The following is an 18056-nucleotide window of genomic DNA, read 5'->3' on the forward strand; positions in this document are numbered from 1 at the left end:
AGCAGAGATCACATTTCCACATGAACCCAATGCAAATGATCCCTGTAAACATTCCACATTCCTGAGGTTGTCAGACTTTTAACCTACTGAGAGAGAATTTCAACACAGATGTTTCTGTTGTTCTCATTATCTAGGCACATTAACTTTCAATGAAACATACCTTCATAATACATTTAGAATACTACATATTACACTGATTCCACACTCCCCCCCATCACATATGTAAGAAAAAACATTACATGTTAGATACATACATACATCTTCTTCCGCTTCATCCGGGGCCGGGTCACGGGGGCAGCAGTCTAAGCAGGGATGCCCAGACTTCCCTCTCCCCAGACACTTCCTCCAGCTCTTCCGGGGGGACACCGAGGCGTTCCCAGGCCAGCCGGGAGACATAGTCCCTCCAGCGTGTCCTAGGTCTTCCCCGGGGTCTCCTCCCAGTGGAACGGGACCGGAACACCTTCCCAGGAAGGCGTTCCGGAGGCATCCGAAACAGATGCCCAAGCCACCTCAGCTGACCCCTCTCGATGTGGAGGAGCAGCGGCTCTACTCTGAGCTCCTCCCGGGTGACCGAGCTTCTCACCCTATCTCTAAGGGAACGCCCAGCCACCCTGCAGAGAAAGCTCATTTCGGCCGCCTGTATCCGGGATCTTGTCCTTTCGGTCATGACCCAAAGCTCATGACCATAGGTGAGAGTAGGAACGTAGATTGACCGGTAAATCGAGAGCTTCGCCTTGCGGCTCAGCTCTTTCTTCACCACGACAGACCGATACATCGACCGCATTACTGCAGAAGCTGCACCGATCCGTCTGTCAATCTCCCGTTCCATCCTTCCCTCACTCGTGAACAAGACCCCTAGATACTTAAACTCCTCCACTTGAGGCAGGCACTCTCCACCAACCTGAAGTGGGCAAGCCACCCTTTTCCGACTGAGGACCATGGCCTCGGATTTGGAGGTACTGATTCTCATCCTCACCGCTTCACACTCGGCTGCAAACCGTCCCAGCGCATGCTGAAGGTCCTGGTTTGAAGAGGCCAACACGACAACATCATCCGCAAAGAGCAGAGACGAAATCGTGTGGTCCCCAAACCTGACACCCTCCGGCCCCTGGCTGCGCCTAGAAATTCGTACAGGGACCTGACAGCCCTTAGCAAAGGACCCAGGACCCCATATTCCCCAAGCACTCTCCACAGGATGCCGCGAGGGACACAGTCGAATGCCTTCTCCAAATCCACAAAACACATGTGGATTGGTTGGGCAAACTCCCATGAACCCTCCAACACCCCGTAGAGGGTATAGAGCTGGTCCAGTGTTCCACTGCCCGGACGAAAACCAGACTGTTCCTCCTGAATCCGAGGTTCTACTATCGGCCGTATTCTCCTCTCCAGAACCCTGGCATAGACTTTCCCGGGGAAGCTGAGAAGTGTGATCCCCCTGTAGTTGGAACACACCCTCCGGTCCCCCTTCTTAAAAAGAGGGATCACCACCCCGGTCTGCCATCCCAAAGGCACTGTCCCCGACCGCCACGCGATGTTGCACAGGCGTGTCAACCAAGACAGCCCCACAACATCCAGAGACTTGAGGTACTTAGGGCGGATCTCATCCACACCCGGTGCCTTGCCACCGAGGAGTTTCTTGACCACCTCAGTGACTTCAGCCCGGGTGATGGACGAGTCCACCTCTGAGCCCTCATCCTCTGCTTCCTCAATGGAAGATGTGACGGCGGGATTGAGGAGATCCTCGAAGTACTCCTTCCATCGCCCGACGACATCCCCAGTTGAGGTCAACAGCTGCCCACCTCTACTGTAAACAGCGTTGGTAGGGCACTGTTTCCCTCTCCTGAGGCGCCGGACGGTTTGCCAGAATCTCTTCGAGGCCAGCCGATAGTCCTTCTCCATGGCCTCACCGAACTCCTCCCAGGCCCGAGTTTTTGCCTCCACAACCACCCGGGCTGCAGTCCGCTTGGCCTGTCGGTACCCGTCAGCTGCCTCAGGAGTCCCACAAGCCAACCAGGCCTGATAGGACTCCTTCTTCAGCTTGACGGCATCCCTTACTTCCGGTGTCCACCACCAGGTTCGGGGATTGCCGCCTTGACAGGCACCGGAGACCTTACGTCCACAGCTCCGAACGGCCGCTTCGACAATGGCGGTGGAGAACATGGTCCACTCGGACTCAATATCTCCAGCCTCCCTCGGGATCCAGTCGAAGCTCTGTCGGAGGTGGGAGTTAAAGATCTCTCTGACAGGAGACTCGGCCAGACGTTCCCAGCAGACCCTTACAGTACGCTTGGGCCTGCCGAGTCTGTCCAGCTTCCTCCCCCGCCATCGGATCCAACTCACCACCAGGTGGTGATCAGTTGACAGCTCCGCCCCTCTCTTCACCCGAGTGTCCAAGACATACGGCCGCAGGTCAGATGAAACGACAACAAAGTCGATCATCAACCTGCGGCCTAGGGTGTCCTGGTGCCATGTGTACTGATGGACACCCTTATGCTTGAACATGGTGTTCGTTATGGACAAACTGTGACTAGCACAGAAGTCCAATAACTGAACACCACTCTGGTTCAGATCAGGGGGGCCGTTCCTCCCAATCACACCCCTCCAGGTGTCACTGTCGTTGCCCACGTGGGCGTTGAAGTCCCCCAGTAGAACGATAGAGTCCCCAGTTGGAGCACTTTCCAGAACCCCTCCCAGAGACTCCAAGAAGGTCGGGTACTCTGCACTGCCGTTCGGCCCATAGGCACAAACAACAGTGAGAGACCTATCCCCGACCCGTAGGCGCAGGGAAACGACCCTCTCGTTCACCGGGGTAAACTCCAACACATGGCGGCAGAGCTGGGGAGCTATAAGCAAACCCACACCAGCCCGCCGCCTCTCACCATGGGCAACTCCAGAGTGGTGAAGAGTCCATCCTCTCTCAAGGAGTGTGGTTCCAGAGCCCAAGCCGTGCGTAGAGGTGATCCCGACTACCTCCAGTCGGAACCTCTCGACCTCACGCACTATCTCAGGCTCCTTCCCCGCCAGCGAGGTGACGTTCCACGTCCCTAGAGCTAGTTTCCGTGTCCTGGGATCGGGTTGCCTAGGCCCCTGCCTTCGACTGCCGCCCGATCCTCTACGCACCGACCCCTTATGGTCCCTCCTGTGGGTGGTGAACCCACGGGAAGGCGGCCCCACGTCGCTCCTTCGGGCTATGCCCGGCCGGGCCCCATGGGGAAAGGCCCGGCCACCAGGTGCTCGCGTGCGAGCCCCAACCCCGGGCCTGGCTCCAGGGTGGGGCCCCGGCTGCGCCATACCGGGCGACGTCACGGAACTCAAATAATTTTTCATCATTAAGGGGTGTTTTGAACCGCTCTTAGTCTGACCCGTCGCCTAGGAACTGTTTGCCTTGGGAGACCCTACCAGGGGCATATAGCCCCAGACAACATAGCTCCTAGGGTCACTCGGGTACTCAAACCCCTCCACCACGTTAAGGTGGCAGTTCATGGAGGAGTACATGTTAGATAAAACCATTCAATTCCATTAAATTCCTAATGAAAATAATACATACACTTATGTTACAAAACAACAAAAAGGTGTATCTGATTAATGAGGCTTTATTGTTCCTCAAATAAAAATGAATATAAACAAGACATTTGACACCCCACTCTGATGCAGTACTCATGACAGTGAGTCCCCCACCTCAGATTATAAGGCTTTGAGAAATATACTGACATCAACAGGCTACTATCAGTGGTAACGGTGTTCAGCAGAAAATCAGAATGTTTAACATAATGATTAAACATTCCCCCCCAAGTCTACTGAACAACCAAAAATCTTGTCCATATCATGATTGATGCGACAATATCATACAAAAGACTCATGCTTATCCTGTTGTGCCTCTGAAAGATTCTACCTTTAATAAGAAACAATTCTACCTTTAATAGGGAAGGATTCACACTATTGTGGGGGAATAAACTTGCTGAATGGCAATGAAAACATGTTCAAGCATAACAAAACCAAAACAGGCTTTTAAAACAATTCTATTTACCACCTATATTCAATTGGATAAGTCTGATAATAAGGAAAGTGATCTGGTTGCCTTATAGCCTGCTTTATTATGGCAATTCACGTCCACCCCATCTGAAGTCAAAAGAATGGTAACTCCTTATTCTATCCTTAACAGTCCGTCAAGTTTTACCAGTTTCAGTTTCAATACGCATGTGCAACGATGTAATTAAACGCGACTTCTCTGAAATCAGCTGTTTCTTTTAACCCTGCCTATCAGGGGAACGTCAGTGCTATTCAATATATATAAAAATAGAAGTTTATCAACACGATCAGTTGAGTAAAACAGCTCTTGGAGAACTATACATATATTTTAGCATACAGCATCATACAGAGATTTTGGAGAAAACATCAAAATGAGTGAGTTTTTATTAGCATTAGCTATTTTGGACACTTTTGGATTAAAATGCGTTTAAAGCTGATAGAGTAGCCTATTTAAATATTTCTATATTTTCAGGGTGTGAATTTTATCATTAACTGAATTCGTATCATAAATCTCTGAACATTGTGTTTGGTGTATTGATATCCAAAAAGTAGACCGAGGTAAAAGTGGGTTTGTATTAGATATTCGGAGTTTGATCGTCAATACCTCTTCCAAAAAAAGCCTACAAAGAAGACAGTGATATATATAAGAAGACAGTGATTATATCAGATGCGTCAGAGGCGTCGCTAGGATCACAATAAATTGGGGGCTTAGCCCACCCTCCAGCCCTGCCCGGGACAGAAAGTACAGGGTGTTGAATGTACATGCGGAAAATGTCGATGTTAACGCTAGCGGCCTACACTTCTACATTGTCATAATGCTCAATTCGAATTATAGATGAATTAGATCAGGGGCTATTTTTTATTCTTATTATTTTTGTTCCATTTGAGATCCGGGGCTATTCATAAAATAGCCGAAGCTATAGCCCCGGACGCCCAGGGCTAACTATTCACTGAATGTCGGCTCAGTGGGTTAGGGACCGTCGTAAAAATGCAATACCGCTGATTGAATATAAAAACAAAAAATATATATATTTTGTGTAAAACGATTAATACCTGCACCTCTACAGGAAAAGCATAGGTACAGGCAATCTCAATTTCAATGATTATATCGGAATTGATCCTTGTATACCAATACGTTTTTTAATAGCTCACTTCCCTTATCAGCTAGAGATCTACAAACATGTGTGGAGTGTTCCTTTACCTCTCTTCTGCAAGGTTCACCTCTTGTTTTTTCCAAATTCATTATCTTATTTTTTAAATATATGTATTATAACTCTATTACATAGTTAACATTAATTTGTTTTATTAGCTTCCATTTAGGGCTCCACGATATATCGTTTCACGCATCTGCAAAAGTCACATCAGTCGACAATATATATATTTTTCAAATGGAAAACTAGCATTATATCTGTCTGATATAAGGTAATCTCCTCTGATTTATGGGTTATTGGATACACAAAATGATGAGCGAGGAACATGCAAAAAAGACCGAAATTGAGAATTTGGTTGCAAAAAGAAATGCATCGCCAATTATATGGAAATGTTTCGGCTACAGACAGGATGATGTTGACCAAAAACAGGTACTATGTCGAGAGCGCCTTGCAATTGTGACCACAACAGGAGGCAACAGATTAATGTGTTAGATCATTTAATTAGATCATAACAGTTTTGAGCTAATAGAAAACTGCAGTTTAGAATGGAAAATTTAAGTAGAAGGAAAAACAGCAATAATAAGGGGGTATTTGGACAAGGAAAGTCAGTGACCAAAGGATAAATTGATTAGCTAATATGTCTCTTGGATAATATCATCATCTGTAAAATGATTTAGGCTTAGCCCATTTTGTGTTTTATATTTTTTTGTACAAACATATAATAACACCTTTTTTAATAAAAAAAAATGGATTTGGCACGAAGAAAAAAATCTCTAAACTATGATTTCTGCTAAATGCGCTTCAAAGACATGATCCACGTATTCCTCCATTGAAAGCAATGTAAAATATTTTTTTGAAAACAGAACGAAACGGACAAACCAAAGGGTGTACCTTGTTTTCTACCTTCATCTGATTCTATATATATCACTGTTGTCTTTTTAGGACGTTTTTGGGGAGCGCTATTAACAAGCAAACTCAGATATAAACCATATTGTACCCCGGTCAAACGTAGCGCTTTGAGGAAAATATACATCTATGTTTGTTGAGGTAAATGTTAGTGTAAACAAGTGATTTAATTTGTAAAAATGTTATTTAGGTTGTCAATATGGAGATCTTAGGAGGGTTGACACTACTGGTGCCTCGTTTGAAACAGCAAGAGCTGATGGGAAACAGGCTGGCGGTATGTGGTGCCCTACACACAAATAATACATTAATTTACAAATGCAGATATTTACTCTAGTATTTATTACTTTATCATCGATCATCAAGGAGTGGCTGCATCTCACTCTATGGCAGCAGATGACCTGAATGCTATGAACAGGTACAAGTCTCTTATAATCAGTGTGGGGCAAGCCAAGGGAGTGGACCCAGCTGTTATTGCTGGCATCATTTCACGAGAGTCCAGGGCTGGGAAAGGACTGGACAGTAATGGCTGGGGAGACCACGGAAATGCCTTTGGGCTCATGCAGGTAGGCACTGATCTTTTTTAAGTTGGCCTTGTTTATAGGTGTGTATGGTATGTACCTGATGTAAATGTATAAATGCATAAGATACATTTATTTAAACAAATCACAGTACCATCAATAGGATGATTAGTACAATATGACTACACATTGTAGTGCTAGCCTTGAAAATGACCACAGATTTGAATCAGCACATCAGTGATGCAGTCTTGTCAAAAACTTTTAGTTCTGAGCTTCACAAAGCTGGAATTCATTTTTGGGCTGTCATTCAGAACATTTCCACCTACTCCATCCTTAAAACAACTGGAGGCTTTTCTTCCTGAAGAATGCTGCAATATGCCTCTAAACACAGTTCAGGACTTGTTTGATAGCATTCTAAGGACAATTTGAGGTCTTCTGTAGGCAAACCAATTAGGTCCTTGTTAGTTGTATATTTTTAGGTGTTTTCCTTGTTTTGACCACCCCCTGCAGAAAGCTCCTTATTGAATTATTTTGTACTTCTGAATATTGCTTGGAAGGTCCCTAAGGCACTTGACTATCACTAATCCCTCTAGCATTGCCCCTTTGCCCTGACTAGACACCCCCTTACCAGTCAGATCAGCTGGTACAGCTGGCCCCAAGGAGCATCCTCTTCCACGTACTGCCAGCATGTTTCCCGCTGTTAGGCGTGCCAGGCGTCTCTTGGGTTGGAGTGGAACTGAGATAGGGTCTCACCCCTTATTTGTGCCTAATTGTCCGATGCGCTAAATCAAAATAGACGGCCTGCACTTTGCCATTAAGAAGGGTGTGAGTGTCTGCTACATGACTCAAATGTAAATAATTGAATACAAATATTATCCATTGATTTTTATTGAATATTTAATCACTTTATAGATTGACAAACGCTGGCATACACCACAGGGCGGACCATTCAGTGAAACCCACATCAGTCAAGCAACTCAGATTCTTGTTGACATAATCAATTTCGAGGTAAAGAAGAAATTCTCTTCATGGACAAAGGAGGAGCAGCTGAAAGGTAAAAAAGAATTTCTCCTTTATTGCTAAGAGGTTTTTTAAGATAATCTGTGATATATATATATATATATATATATATATATATATATATATATATATTTACACTCACCTAAAGGATTATTAGGAACACCTGTTCAATTTCTCATTAATGCAATTATCTAATCAACCAATCACATGGCAGTTGCTTCAATGCATTTAGGGGTGTGGTCCTGGTCAAGACAATCTCCTGAACTCCAAACTGAATGTCAGAATGGGAAAGAAAGGTTATTTAAGCAATTTTGAGCGTGGCATGGTTGTTGGTGCCACACGGGCCGGTCTGAGTATTTCACAATCTGCTCAGTTACTGGGATTTTCACGCACAACCATTTCTAGGGTTTACAATGAATGGTGTGAAAAGGGAAAAACATCCAGTATGCGGCAGTCCTGTGGGCGAAAATGCCTTGTTGATGCTAGAGGTCAGAGGAGAATGGGCCAACTGATTCAAGCTGATAGAAGAGCAACTTTGACTGAAATAACCACTCGTTACAACCGAGGTATGCAGCAAAGCATTTGTGAAGCCACAACACGCACAACCTTGAGGCGGATGGGCCACAACAGCAGAAGACCCCACCGGGTACCACTCATCTCCACTACAAATAGGAAAAAGAGGCTACAATTTGCACAAGCTCACCAAAATCGGAAAGTTGAAGACTGGAAGAATGTTGCCTGGTCTGATGAGTCTCGATTTCTGTTGAGACATTCAGATGGTAGAGTCAGAATTTGGCGTAAACAGAATGAGAACATGGATCCATCATGCCTTGTTACCACTGTGCAGGCTGGTGGTGGTGGTGTAATGGTGTGGGGGATATTTTCTTGACACACTTTAGGCCCCTTAGTGCCAATTGGGCATCGTTTAAATGCCATGGCCTACCTGAGCATTGTTTCTGACCATGTCCATCCCTTTATGGCCACCATGTACCCATCCTCTGATGGCTACTTCCAGCAGGATAATGCACCATGTCACAAAGCTCGAATCATTTCAAATTGGTTTCTTGAACATGACAATGAGTTCACTGTACTGAAATGGCCGTCACAGTCACCAGATCTCAACCCAATAGAGCATCTTTGGGATGTGGTGGAATGGGAGCTTCGTGCCCTGGATGTGCATCCCACAAATCTCCATCAACTGCAAGATGCTATCCTATAAATATGGGCCAACATTTCTAAAGAATGCTTTCAGCACCTTGTTGAATCAATGCCACATAGAATTAAGGCAGTTCTGAAGGCGAAAGGGGGTCAAACACAGTATTAGTGTGGTGTTCCTAATAATCCTTTAGGTGAGTGTATATATAATATTACATTATGTATATGCCACCCTATTTCTTTGTTTAAAACCTTTTCTGTTGGTTTTTGTTTTCCAGCTGGATTAGCAGGCTACAATATGGGGCTGAGTAGAGTCCACTCATATGAACGAGTGGATGAGAGCACCACTGGGAAGGACTACTCCAATGATGTTATTGCCAGAGCTCAATGGTACAAGAGCAATGGCTTTTAAGCATATAAGCGAGATATAGAAATGTGTTTAATGGACATTTTCATTACCGTAATTCCCCGTTTATTAGCTGCACCATTCATTTTATAGCTTTGTGTGTATACAAACCCGAGTATTAACCGCACCCATAAACCACATTTGCCCAGAGAAATATGACCTGTAAATACATTCAGGGGCGTTGTTTCAGCAAAAGCCAAGGTATGGCAATGTGACCTGATGTCAATGACCTTCTATGCAATTGAAAACTGTTTTAAAAGACATTTAGCTCTCTGTCACATTCACAATGCATGTCATGCGTAACTTAGAGAGAGACGTGAAAACGCCTTTCATCGTATCTGTTTTGTGCGTATTTCAGCATCATGGACAAAGAGCGGAGGTCTAATTATCATTAGTCATTTGTTTAAACTTCACAGAAAATAAAGAAATGCATTGATAATGAATGCTAATTTCTAGTACGTAATCTCATGGGGTGTTCAAAACAGCAAAAACAAAAATACATTTGGCACAAAATAGACACATTTGTTGTAGTTCAAAAGTAATAAGGCCCGACCACGCAGACTGATATCAGTTTTCAATTACATGTTTGAATTAATTTGTTACAGGAAAAAACAACTACATGATCATCATTTGTTCAGGCTGTTGGGCTCTTATCTAAACCAGCTGGGCAAAATTCTTCCGTAACCAATTACACACTGTTGAAAATCATGGAGGAAAGATCAATCTCACTCACTGACACTCATTTTCACTGACGGGTATGTTATGAATCAGTGGACTATTTTCTTCTCATAGATGAATAGGCCTGAATGAGTGCATATTGTGCATACAGGCGAATGTAATAGTATATACATAAAATGACCATACAGTGCAAAACTTTCATTTTCAGTAAATGCTCCCTGAAGTCCAAGTAGCATCTCATAAAGGTCTATCCTTTCTAAGCAGCACTGCACTCGCGGTCACACACTTCACAGGTCCAAAAGCATTCGTTCCATCTCTTGTTTATCGCAAACTAGTAACCTCAGATTTTTCTTCCCGCCTTGAATTATGTGGACAAGTTTAGCTACGTAGCGTAGTCACAAACACGTACATGCAAACACTCCAAACGTTCAATATTTATAGGCTACGTACATTATATCATCATATTGCATGCACATGTGAGGAAACGATGAGCATGAGAAAACGATGAGCCCATACATTTTTGTAATAAATTTTAAAGGTAATGCAAGTTAAATTTGTTTCTTTTTATTTTATAAAACAAAAACAGCTGCCATACCTTGCCATACCCATTTGATGCCTATGCATAGGCTACATTGTACATTAATATTAAACATCTGTCATAGGGCACTATCAAAATGTATTTGTTGAAGAATAAAATATGTGTTTAAAAACCCTGTAACGCCAATTGTATCATATTAGCTACGAGTTTGAAATTGTAAACTGTTTCAGATGCCTCCTGAACGCCTTCCTAGGAAGGTGTTCCGGTCCCGTCCCACCGGGAGGAGACCCCGGGGAAGACCTAAGACACGCTGGAGAGACTATGTCTCCCGGCTGGCCTGGGAACGCCTCGGTGTCCAATATATTTTCTATATCCTTTTTAGAAGCATCACTGACCACACTGGGTGGTCAGTGGGGAGCTGACGTATAGAGTGGAATTACCAGCATATGTCGTCAGTTAAGCTTCTTGTAAGACAAGTAACAGCCCTTAGAGAGACCACCCTATGTGGATCTAATGTTAGGATAGTTTTAATTGAAAACACTTTCTGGGTTCTACCTGGTTAATAACTCTCAAAACATGTACACTGGCAGTTGATGTAAAGCCATGCATCATGTTATTCATATATTTAAGTCAGTCATCTGAGTCAGTGCATTTCAAGTGTAGTGTCCTTCCCTGTTTGCTGAAACACAGCAGGCAACCATACAATTGTATCATCATGCAGGCTTCATTGAATTTGGTCATGTGGCGCTTGATTCCGTTATGTTTGTGCTAGCCGCACCATTTTTCTAGGGTGCCCTAACGAGACAGTCACTAAAATGTTTTGAAATATCGAACCGTTTGTGAGACAAAAACAAGTGGTATACATGAATGGAGGGGATTGCCCGGGAGGGAAGAAACAGGGGAACACATTGGTCATCTCCATTTTCATTTAGACACACAGAGCCTTAGATAAAGCCGACTCAGCAGTGGCAGTTGTCTTGTCACATAGACAATTTCCATGACCAAAATGGTTGGAGCTACAAACTCCATTTGAATCAGGAGTCTCTGGAAAATGTGGATGTGTTTAGTTTCATTATCAAACATCGAACCAAAAGCTAAGCTAGAGAGTCACTGGAAAATGACCCCCATCATGTACACATACAGATCATTTCTTTAATTACCAGTTGAAGCTTTAAACTAATAAAATAATAGTATAATAATTCTGATATGTTGTATGTTCAGTAAAGGTTCTGGATCAAGGAAGGTGTTTTTGCTCTAGGACACCCACAAACTGATGGTAAGGGTAAGCACTGTACGCTGTGGGAAAAGAAAAAAAAAAGTTTAATTGAACAATAAAATACTTTTCCCATCTTTTGGATACAAAACAGGATAGTAAGTAAACAAACCTTTTCCACATTTCATGGTCAACTATTTTCTGGAATCTGCTTTTATTCACTTAACACTAAAGGCACTTTCATTGTCATACCAAATATACACAATACCCACAATAGAACTTGCAAAACACCAGTCTCAATCGTAGCATTGAAGGTGACTCCAGGATGCCAGGCTTCTAACTAGAGTTGCAAAGAAAAAGCTGTATTTCAGATAAGCTAATAAAAAGAAAAGATTAAGATGGTCAAATGAACACAGACACAGGACAGAGGAAGTTTGGGAAAAAAGGCCAAAATCCCGGAGTCGCATTTTCACTGTTAATGTTGAGACAGGTGTTTTGGGAGTTCTATTTCATGAAGCTGCCAGTCAATGACCTGTGAGGTGTCTGTTTATCCAACTAGACACATTAATGTATTTGTCCTTTTGCTCAGTTGTGCACCGGGGCCCCACACTCCTCTTTTTATTCTGGTTACAGTCTGTTTGCACTGTTCTGTGAAGGGAGTAGTACACAACATTTTATCACAAGATCTTCAGTTTTTTGACAATTTCTCACATTGAATAACCTTCATTTCTCAGAACAAGAATAGACTGATGAGTTTTAGACAAAAGTCCTTTGTTTTTGGCCAATTTGAGCCTTTTCTTGAATCTACAATAGCTGATGTTCCCGATGCTCAACTAATTAAAGGACAGTTTCATTGCTTCTTTAACCAACAAAACAGTTTTCCGCTGTGCTAATATAATTACTAAAGGGTTCTATGTTACTTTACACTCATGGAATTTAGTGCCTTGGACCTATATGTATGTATGTAACTTGTTCTTTGAATAATAGCATTGTATTTGTTTAAGTACATTTGTTAAAACTACTATCCCTGAGATGCTTTCTGGCTTTTGTAAACAAATTTACTAAAGCAATTAGAGCAGTAAATAATTGTGATGTCATGGTATATGATCTATTATAAACCAATTGGTTTGAATCCTGAATGCTGATTGGCTGGTATCCGTGGTATATGGAACTGTATACAACGGGAATGACATCACATTACTTTTTACTGCTCTAATTGCATTGGTAACCGCTTCATAAAAACAATAGGGAATCTTGGGGGTCTGTGATATATGGCCAACATACCACAGCTAAGTGCTGTGTCCAGGTACTCCACAATGCATCATACCTAAGAACAACTTTTAGCCTCCTCGTGCTTTATTGCTCACATATACCAAGGCTAACATCCAAATAGCATTCTAGATTCCAACAATCCGGGTTATTATAATTGATTAAAAATGCATAACCAGTAGTTCTTTCGGTTAATTTATTAAAGGTATTAAACAATGTAAACAATGTATTAATATTTAACAACTTTCATTCAAATGCGTTGCTTGAATTAAAAAAGAAGAGACTGCATGCTCTAGCCTTGCCTAGCTGATGATTGTCCGAGGTATAACTGCATTAAAGTTACCAAATTGATGAGCAGTGATTGTCATGTTGCTACATCCGTCCTTATCGCGTAACAAGACCAAAATGAGATGTAGACCAGAGGAATTCAAATTGGATGCTACAAGGTCTGAATCCTGCTCCTTTTCTGTTCTACATAGCAATTATTTGCACCCACTTGTTGTCTCAGACCTAATTTAGTAGTTACTAATGCAACTCCAGCAATGTCCAGGACAGGTTTACTGCTTGCTGATTTAAATGCTCAGATGCAGTTACAACTCGGACATCACCTAAATAAAATAAAATGTAAGCAGGTATTGGCCATCTGGGGCAAAATGCATGGAGAAAGCGTACTACTCTGCCGAATTTGGAATACCGCACATAAAGACATTGACTATTGGTGGTCCTTGCCCAGCAAGGAGCTTTGTGTCTTTTTCAAAATGTTTTCCAGATGTTCTTTAAGACAGTCCTACAGCTCCTCTAAACCGCACGTGTCCACTTTGACCTTAATAAAGAGTGTATCATCTCTCACATAGATGGCGTTCTTGGGCGCCTCCAACTGGGCATGGGAGGCAAAGCATGGGAAACCTGAGGCCACATTAGTAGCCGCAGTTGCATCTGCCGACCCGGGCTGGTGGAAGCTGTTGGATGGGTCGGGTCTAAAACTCATTGTCATGTGGTTTTTGGCACCACTCTGGTCCAGCACTGACAAAGACACAGGTTGTTTAAACGGCCAAGGCAGGAGGGGGTCAAAGTCGCCCCGCATGAGGACCACATAGAGGGACAGGTGTGTGCCGTGGCCGGCCCCGTCACCGTATGGGTAGGCCCTGGCTGATATTTTGTAACCATTGCGGCTGGTGTAGAAGGGCGCGCTGCTCAGGCATGGCCCCTGGCCTCGGGCCCCAGCCTCCTTCCTCTTGCGGTAGTCACGGAGCTTCCAGATGAGCTTCCCATCATATGAGGTTGACTCCAGCTCACGGAAGTGCTCGTCGTTGCGCTCCAGCTGTGCTGTGTGGATGCTGAGGAGGCGCGTGTGGCGCATGTAGGTCTCATTCAACGCCCCTAGGATGGCAAAGGGATTGTTTACTTCCTTTGATGAGAATTTCAGAATAAAGTCTTTACAATGTTATAAACTCAAATTAGTCAGGTAAAAAATACGTGTTGGATCAAATCTGATCAGTGGTCGTGCATTTTTCCACAAAAGCTAGGTAAACTGCTCTACAAAATCTCTGTAGGGTATTCGGCCAAACACATACAAAAACAGTTTTACTGCCTCATCGGCAGTTACATTTCACAAAAACACCCTTATCACATGTCATGCGGATTACCCTGGATGGAAACTGCGAGAGGAACATTCATTGAAAAGATTAGAAATGAATAATAAATCATAGTTTTTTTCTTCATATAGAGAAAACAAAAGAAATTGCCATCGGGTCGATTTTGGCTTTAATAAACAAATAAAAAGCACGGCCGAACAACAAAAGAAAAGGGCTGACTTAAGCAGCAAAACGACTGTACATAATGGTTCTAAAGCAACGTACAGGTAACGGCAACACACACACACACACACACACACACACACACACACACACACACACACACACACACACACACACACACACACACACACACACACACACACACACACACACACACACACACACACACACACACACACACAACAACATCAACACAACATGATCCACAAATGCGGGGAGCGGAGGGGAAACATTTAAACACTTACAAATGATGTGATAGGGACCTGGTGTGCATGGTTAAAGACATGTGACACAAAACAAGTCCGGGATGTGTTCATAAGTGATGGGAAGTGAGAGTGCACGGAACGGTGGCGCTGCTGCTCACCGTACCGTGACAGTAATCTTTAACCATTACTCTGTTTTTCTCCCGTTTTAGTGAATCCCAGCGGACTGAGGGCAGTCGATGTCTAGATATGATTCTAACCCTGCTATCACAATGAGGCTAACTGAGGCAGTGACTATTCAGGTTCCCCACAGATAATAAATTAGAAACATTTGTTTCTGTTTCACTTTCTGGACCATCATTTCGGAAGGCAGGGGCTAGCCCAAAAATACTGCACTTTAAATCGCCCTTTGACGTGGACCATTACAGGACCTTACCTAGGTGGTCTTTCAGTCCTTCTGTGATTGACACTCGCTGCCTGAGAGCATCCAGGGAAGCTCTTATTTGGCTCAGTTCATCCCGCGCCACACCCGGGCCAAACACAGTGGAGAACTCCTCCAGCTGAAGCCGGACACTGGAGATGTGGTCCTTCTGCTCAACCAGAGACCTCTGTACAGGCACATCCAAAAAACAATATAAAGTTATTGATATTTTATGTTGTTAGGTGGCCTAGGTTGGTCCAGCAGTCTGCCTCTGGTGCTCATATACTGCTGCAGCATGTGTTCTGTTTCACTTGAAAGAAATCAAGTGCGGACCAAGGAAAGACAATGTGGTTCATTAGCTGATTGGCAGCTCTGTAGGCAACTAAGAAATTGATGCACTGTGGGTTTAAATGAAGTCAGTTTATTTATAATGCACATTTAAAAAAAAACTAATGCTAAACAAAGTGCTGTACAAAGTTATGCAATCTATAAAAACATACAACAATAAAAAGAAACATGAAAATAGACAGTTAAGCACGAATGTCCCTAAACTGACTCCAATGTCAAAGAACAAACATTTTAGGACAAGACTTAAATGTCCCAATGGTGGGGGATGACCTGATAATGCAGTTTATTCCACAATCTAGAGGTCACCACCAAACGGCACGATCATCTTTTGTTTTCATCTGAGACTGTGGAATGGCTAAAAGGAACTGATTTGACGGGGCCTGGAGCCTGGAAGAGGCCTGGAAGAGTGATACACCCTAAGGAGATTTGAAATATACAATATACATATAATGCCTTCAAAACAAGGAACAGCATCTTAAAATCAATTCTATATTTGACATGTTAACAGTGAAGAGAGGCCAATATCGGGGAGATACGGTCCCTCTTCCTGGTACCAGTCAACAATCTAGCAGCCGCATTCTGGACAAGCTGCAAGCGTAATAATGATGTGTGACAATGATGAGTGACAAATAAGGCAAATCAAAGCACCTAGTTAGTGGTAAATACTAGAATCATTGGTCAGGTTTCAGACCAAAATGTAAATTACTACAACTACAATGCTTGTTGTAAATGCAAATACTAGGAAAGTATTGGTTGAGAGGATGTGTTGGCTGTGCATTTGGCCAATTACAGGCATTCTACATTTTCCTCCACCCACAGGTTTAAAAGAACATAAATGCTTGTCTCAAATTTGCCAAAAAGCACATGGATGATCATAAAGACTTCTGGAACAACATTCTATGGACAGATGGGTCAAAAGTGAAAGTTTCAGGGCAACAGGGGCAAGAATGGTGGTGGCAGTTTAATGGTTTGGGGATATTTCGCAGCATAAGAACCTGGACAATTTGCCATCATTGAAGGAACCATGAATTCTGCTTTGTATCAGAGAATTCTGCAGAAGGTTAGGCCATCCATCCTTGAGCTGATGCCCTGCTTTGTCATGTTGTAGGACAATAATCCGAAACACAAGCAGGTCTATGGTCTAAGGTTTTTCTGGGCAAAAATGTACATTAAATATTTATTGATATATTCAGCCCCATTCACTTTTTCCATATTTTGATACATTAGAACTACATTAAAGGGATAGTCCAAAAATCTTATTTCGCTGACAGTCTCCTTACCCCGAGTAGATCCACATAGTCATTTTTTAATTTTTTTTATTATTCAGCTCTGTCTCAGTCAGTAATTAGCATTGTTAGCATCATACAAATTCATGAATGGAAACAGTACATAACCCTATCGCAAAGCTGCATTGCAAGGTACTCTAAAACAATCCAAACTATAGTTGTGCTCATAAGTTTGCGTACCCTGGCAGAAACTGGGTTAATCGATTTTGAAAATATTACTGATCGTGCAAAAAACTGCCTTTTTTTTAAGGATAGTGATCATATGAAGCCATTTACTATCACATAGTTGTTTGGCTCCTTTTCAAATCATAATGATAACAGAAATCACCCAAATGGCCCTGATCAAAAGTTTACATACCCTTGAATGCTTGGATGCCTGCCCTGTTTTAAACTTAGGAGGACATGAGGTCTTGGCCCACACCTCCGGAGTACCAGGCTTGAAAGACTCATTGCTGTCCCTGTCCAAAATCCTCCTGGTTGTGTTGCCGAACAAGACAATTTCAGCTGCCACTCTGCAGACCCCACCCTCGCTTTGTCCCTGTCATGCTTTCGACCTGGACTAGGTTTAAATAGACTCTGGACTCAGCCCAAATGCATTTATTAAATATTACAATATGTAATCTTAATATGTTCCACCGGCACAGCCAGGAAAGGACTGTTCACCCCTCTGAGCCTGGTTCCTCTCTAGGTTTCTTCCAAAATGTTGGCCTTCTTAGGGAGTTTTTCCTAGCCACTGAAATTCAACACTATTGTTGTTTGCTCCTTGGGGTTTAAGGCTGGGGGTTTTGTAAAAGCACTTTGTGACAAATGCTGATGTAAATAGGTCTTTATTAATATATTTGATTGACTGATTGATGGATTGGCCTTGTTACAGACACAAAAGGTGACACACACAGGTGAAAATGGCAATTTAAGGTGAATTTCCCACACCTGTGGCTTTTTAAATTGCAATTAGTGTCTGGGTCTGTGTCTATAAATAGTCAATGAGTTTGTTAGCTCTCACGTGGATGCATTGAGCAGGATAGATACTGAGCCATGAGGAGCAGTAAAGAACTGTCAAAAGTCCTGCATAACAAGGTAATGGAACTTTATAAAGTA

The 18056-nt window shown here is 43.1% G+C and overlaps 2 protein-coding genes across 5 annotated transcripts in view; one reads left to right on the forward strand and one right to left on the reverse strand.

Annotated features, from left to right (window-relative positions):
• Positions 1-4234: 4234 nt before the first annotated feature.
• Positions 4235-10645, forward strand: LOC105026841 (lysozyme G). The gene is made up of 5 exons (XM_010898588.4): positions 4235-4404; positions 6277-6360; positions 6450-6649; positions 7517-7658; positions 9058-10645. The coding sequence occupies exons 1-5, from the start codon at positions 4401-4403 to the stop codon at positions 9189-9191; spliced, it is 564 nt and encodes a 187-aa protein (XP_010896890.2). The 5' UTR covers positions 4235-4400; the 3' UTR covers positions 9192-10645.
• Positions 10646-13064: 2419 nt separating this feature from the next.
• Positions 13065-18056, reverse strand: part of traf5 (Tnf receptor-associated factor 5) — a 32914-nt gene continuing 27922 nt past the window's right edge. For all 4 annotated transcript variants that reach the window (XM_010898587.3, XM_010898586.3, XM_029121967.1 and 1 more), the window contains 2 exons: positions 15340-15511; positions 13065-14263 (listed from right to left, as the gene is read on the reverse strand). In XM_010898587.3, coding sequence (XP_010896889.1) covers positions 13671-14263; positions 15340-15511 — 765 coding nt within the window. In that variant the 3' untranslated portion in view covers positions 13065-13670. The remainder of the gene's footprint in view (positions 14264-15339; positions 15512-18056) is intronic.

Source organism: Esox lucius, chromosome 9 (genome assembly GCF_011004845.1).
Source record: "Esox lucius isolate fEsoLuc1 chromosome 9, fEsoLuc1.pri, whole genome shotgun sequence".
Taxonomy (NCBI): Eukaryota; Metazoa; Chordata; class Actinopteri; order Esociformes; family Esocidae; genus Esox; species Esox lucius.

What these genes read in the sequence shown, in the direction of transcription:
- LOC105026841 (XM_010898588.4), top strand. An exon ending in TGATGGGAAACAGGCTGGCG is followed by an intron (nt 6,361 to 6,449) that starts GTATGTGGTGCC and finishes TCGATCATCAAG; the next exon opens with GAGTGGCTGCATCTCACTCT. An exon ending in ATGCCTTTGGGCTCATGCAG is followed by an intron (nt 6,650 to 7,516) that starts GTAGGCACTGAT and finishes ATCACTTTATAG; the next exon opens with ATTGACAAACGCTGGCATAC.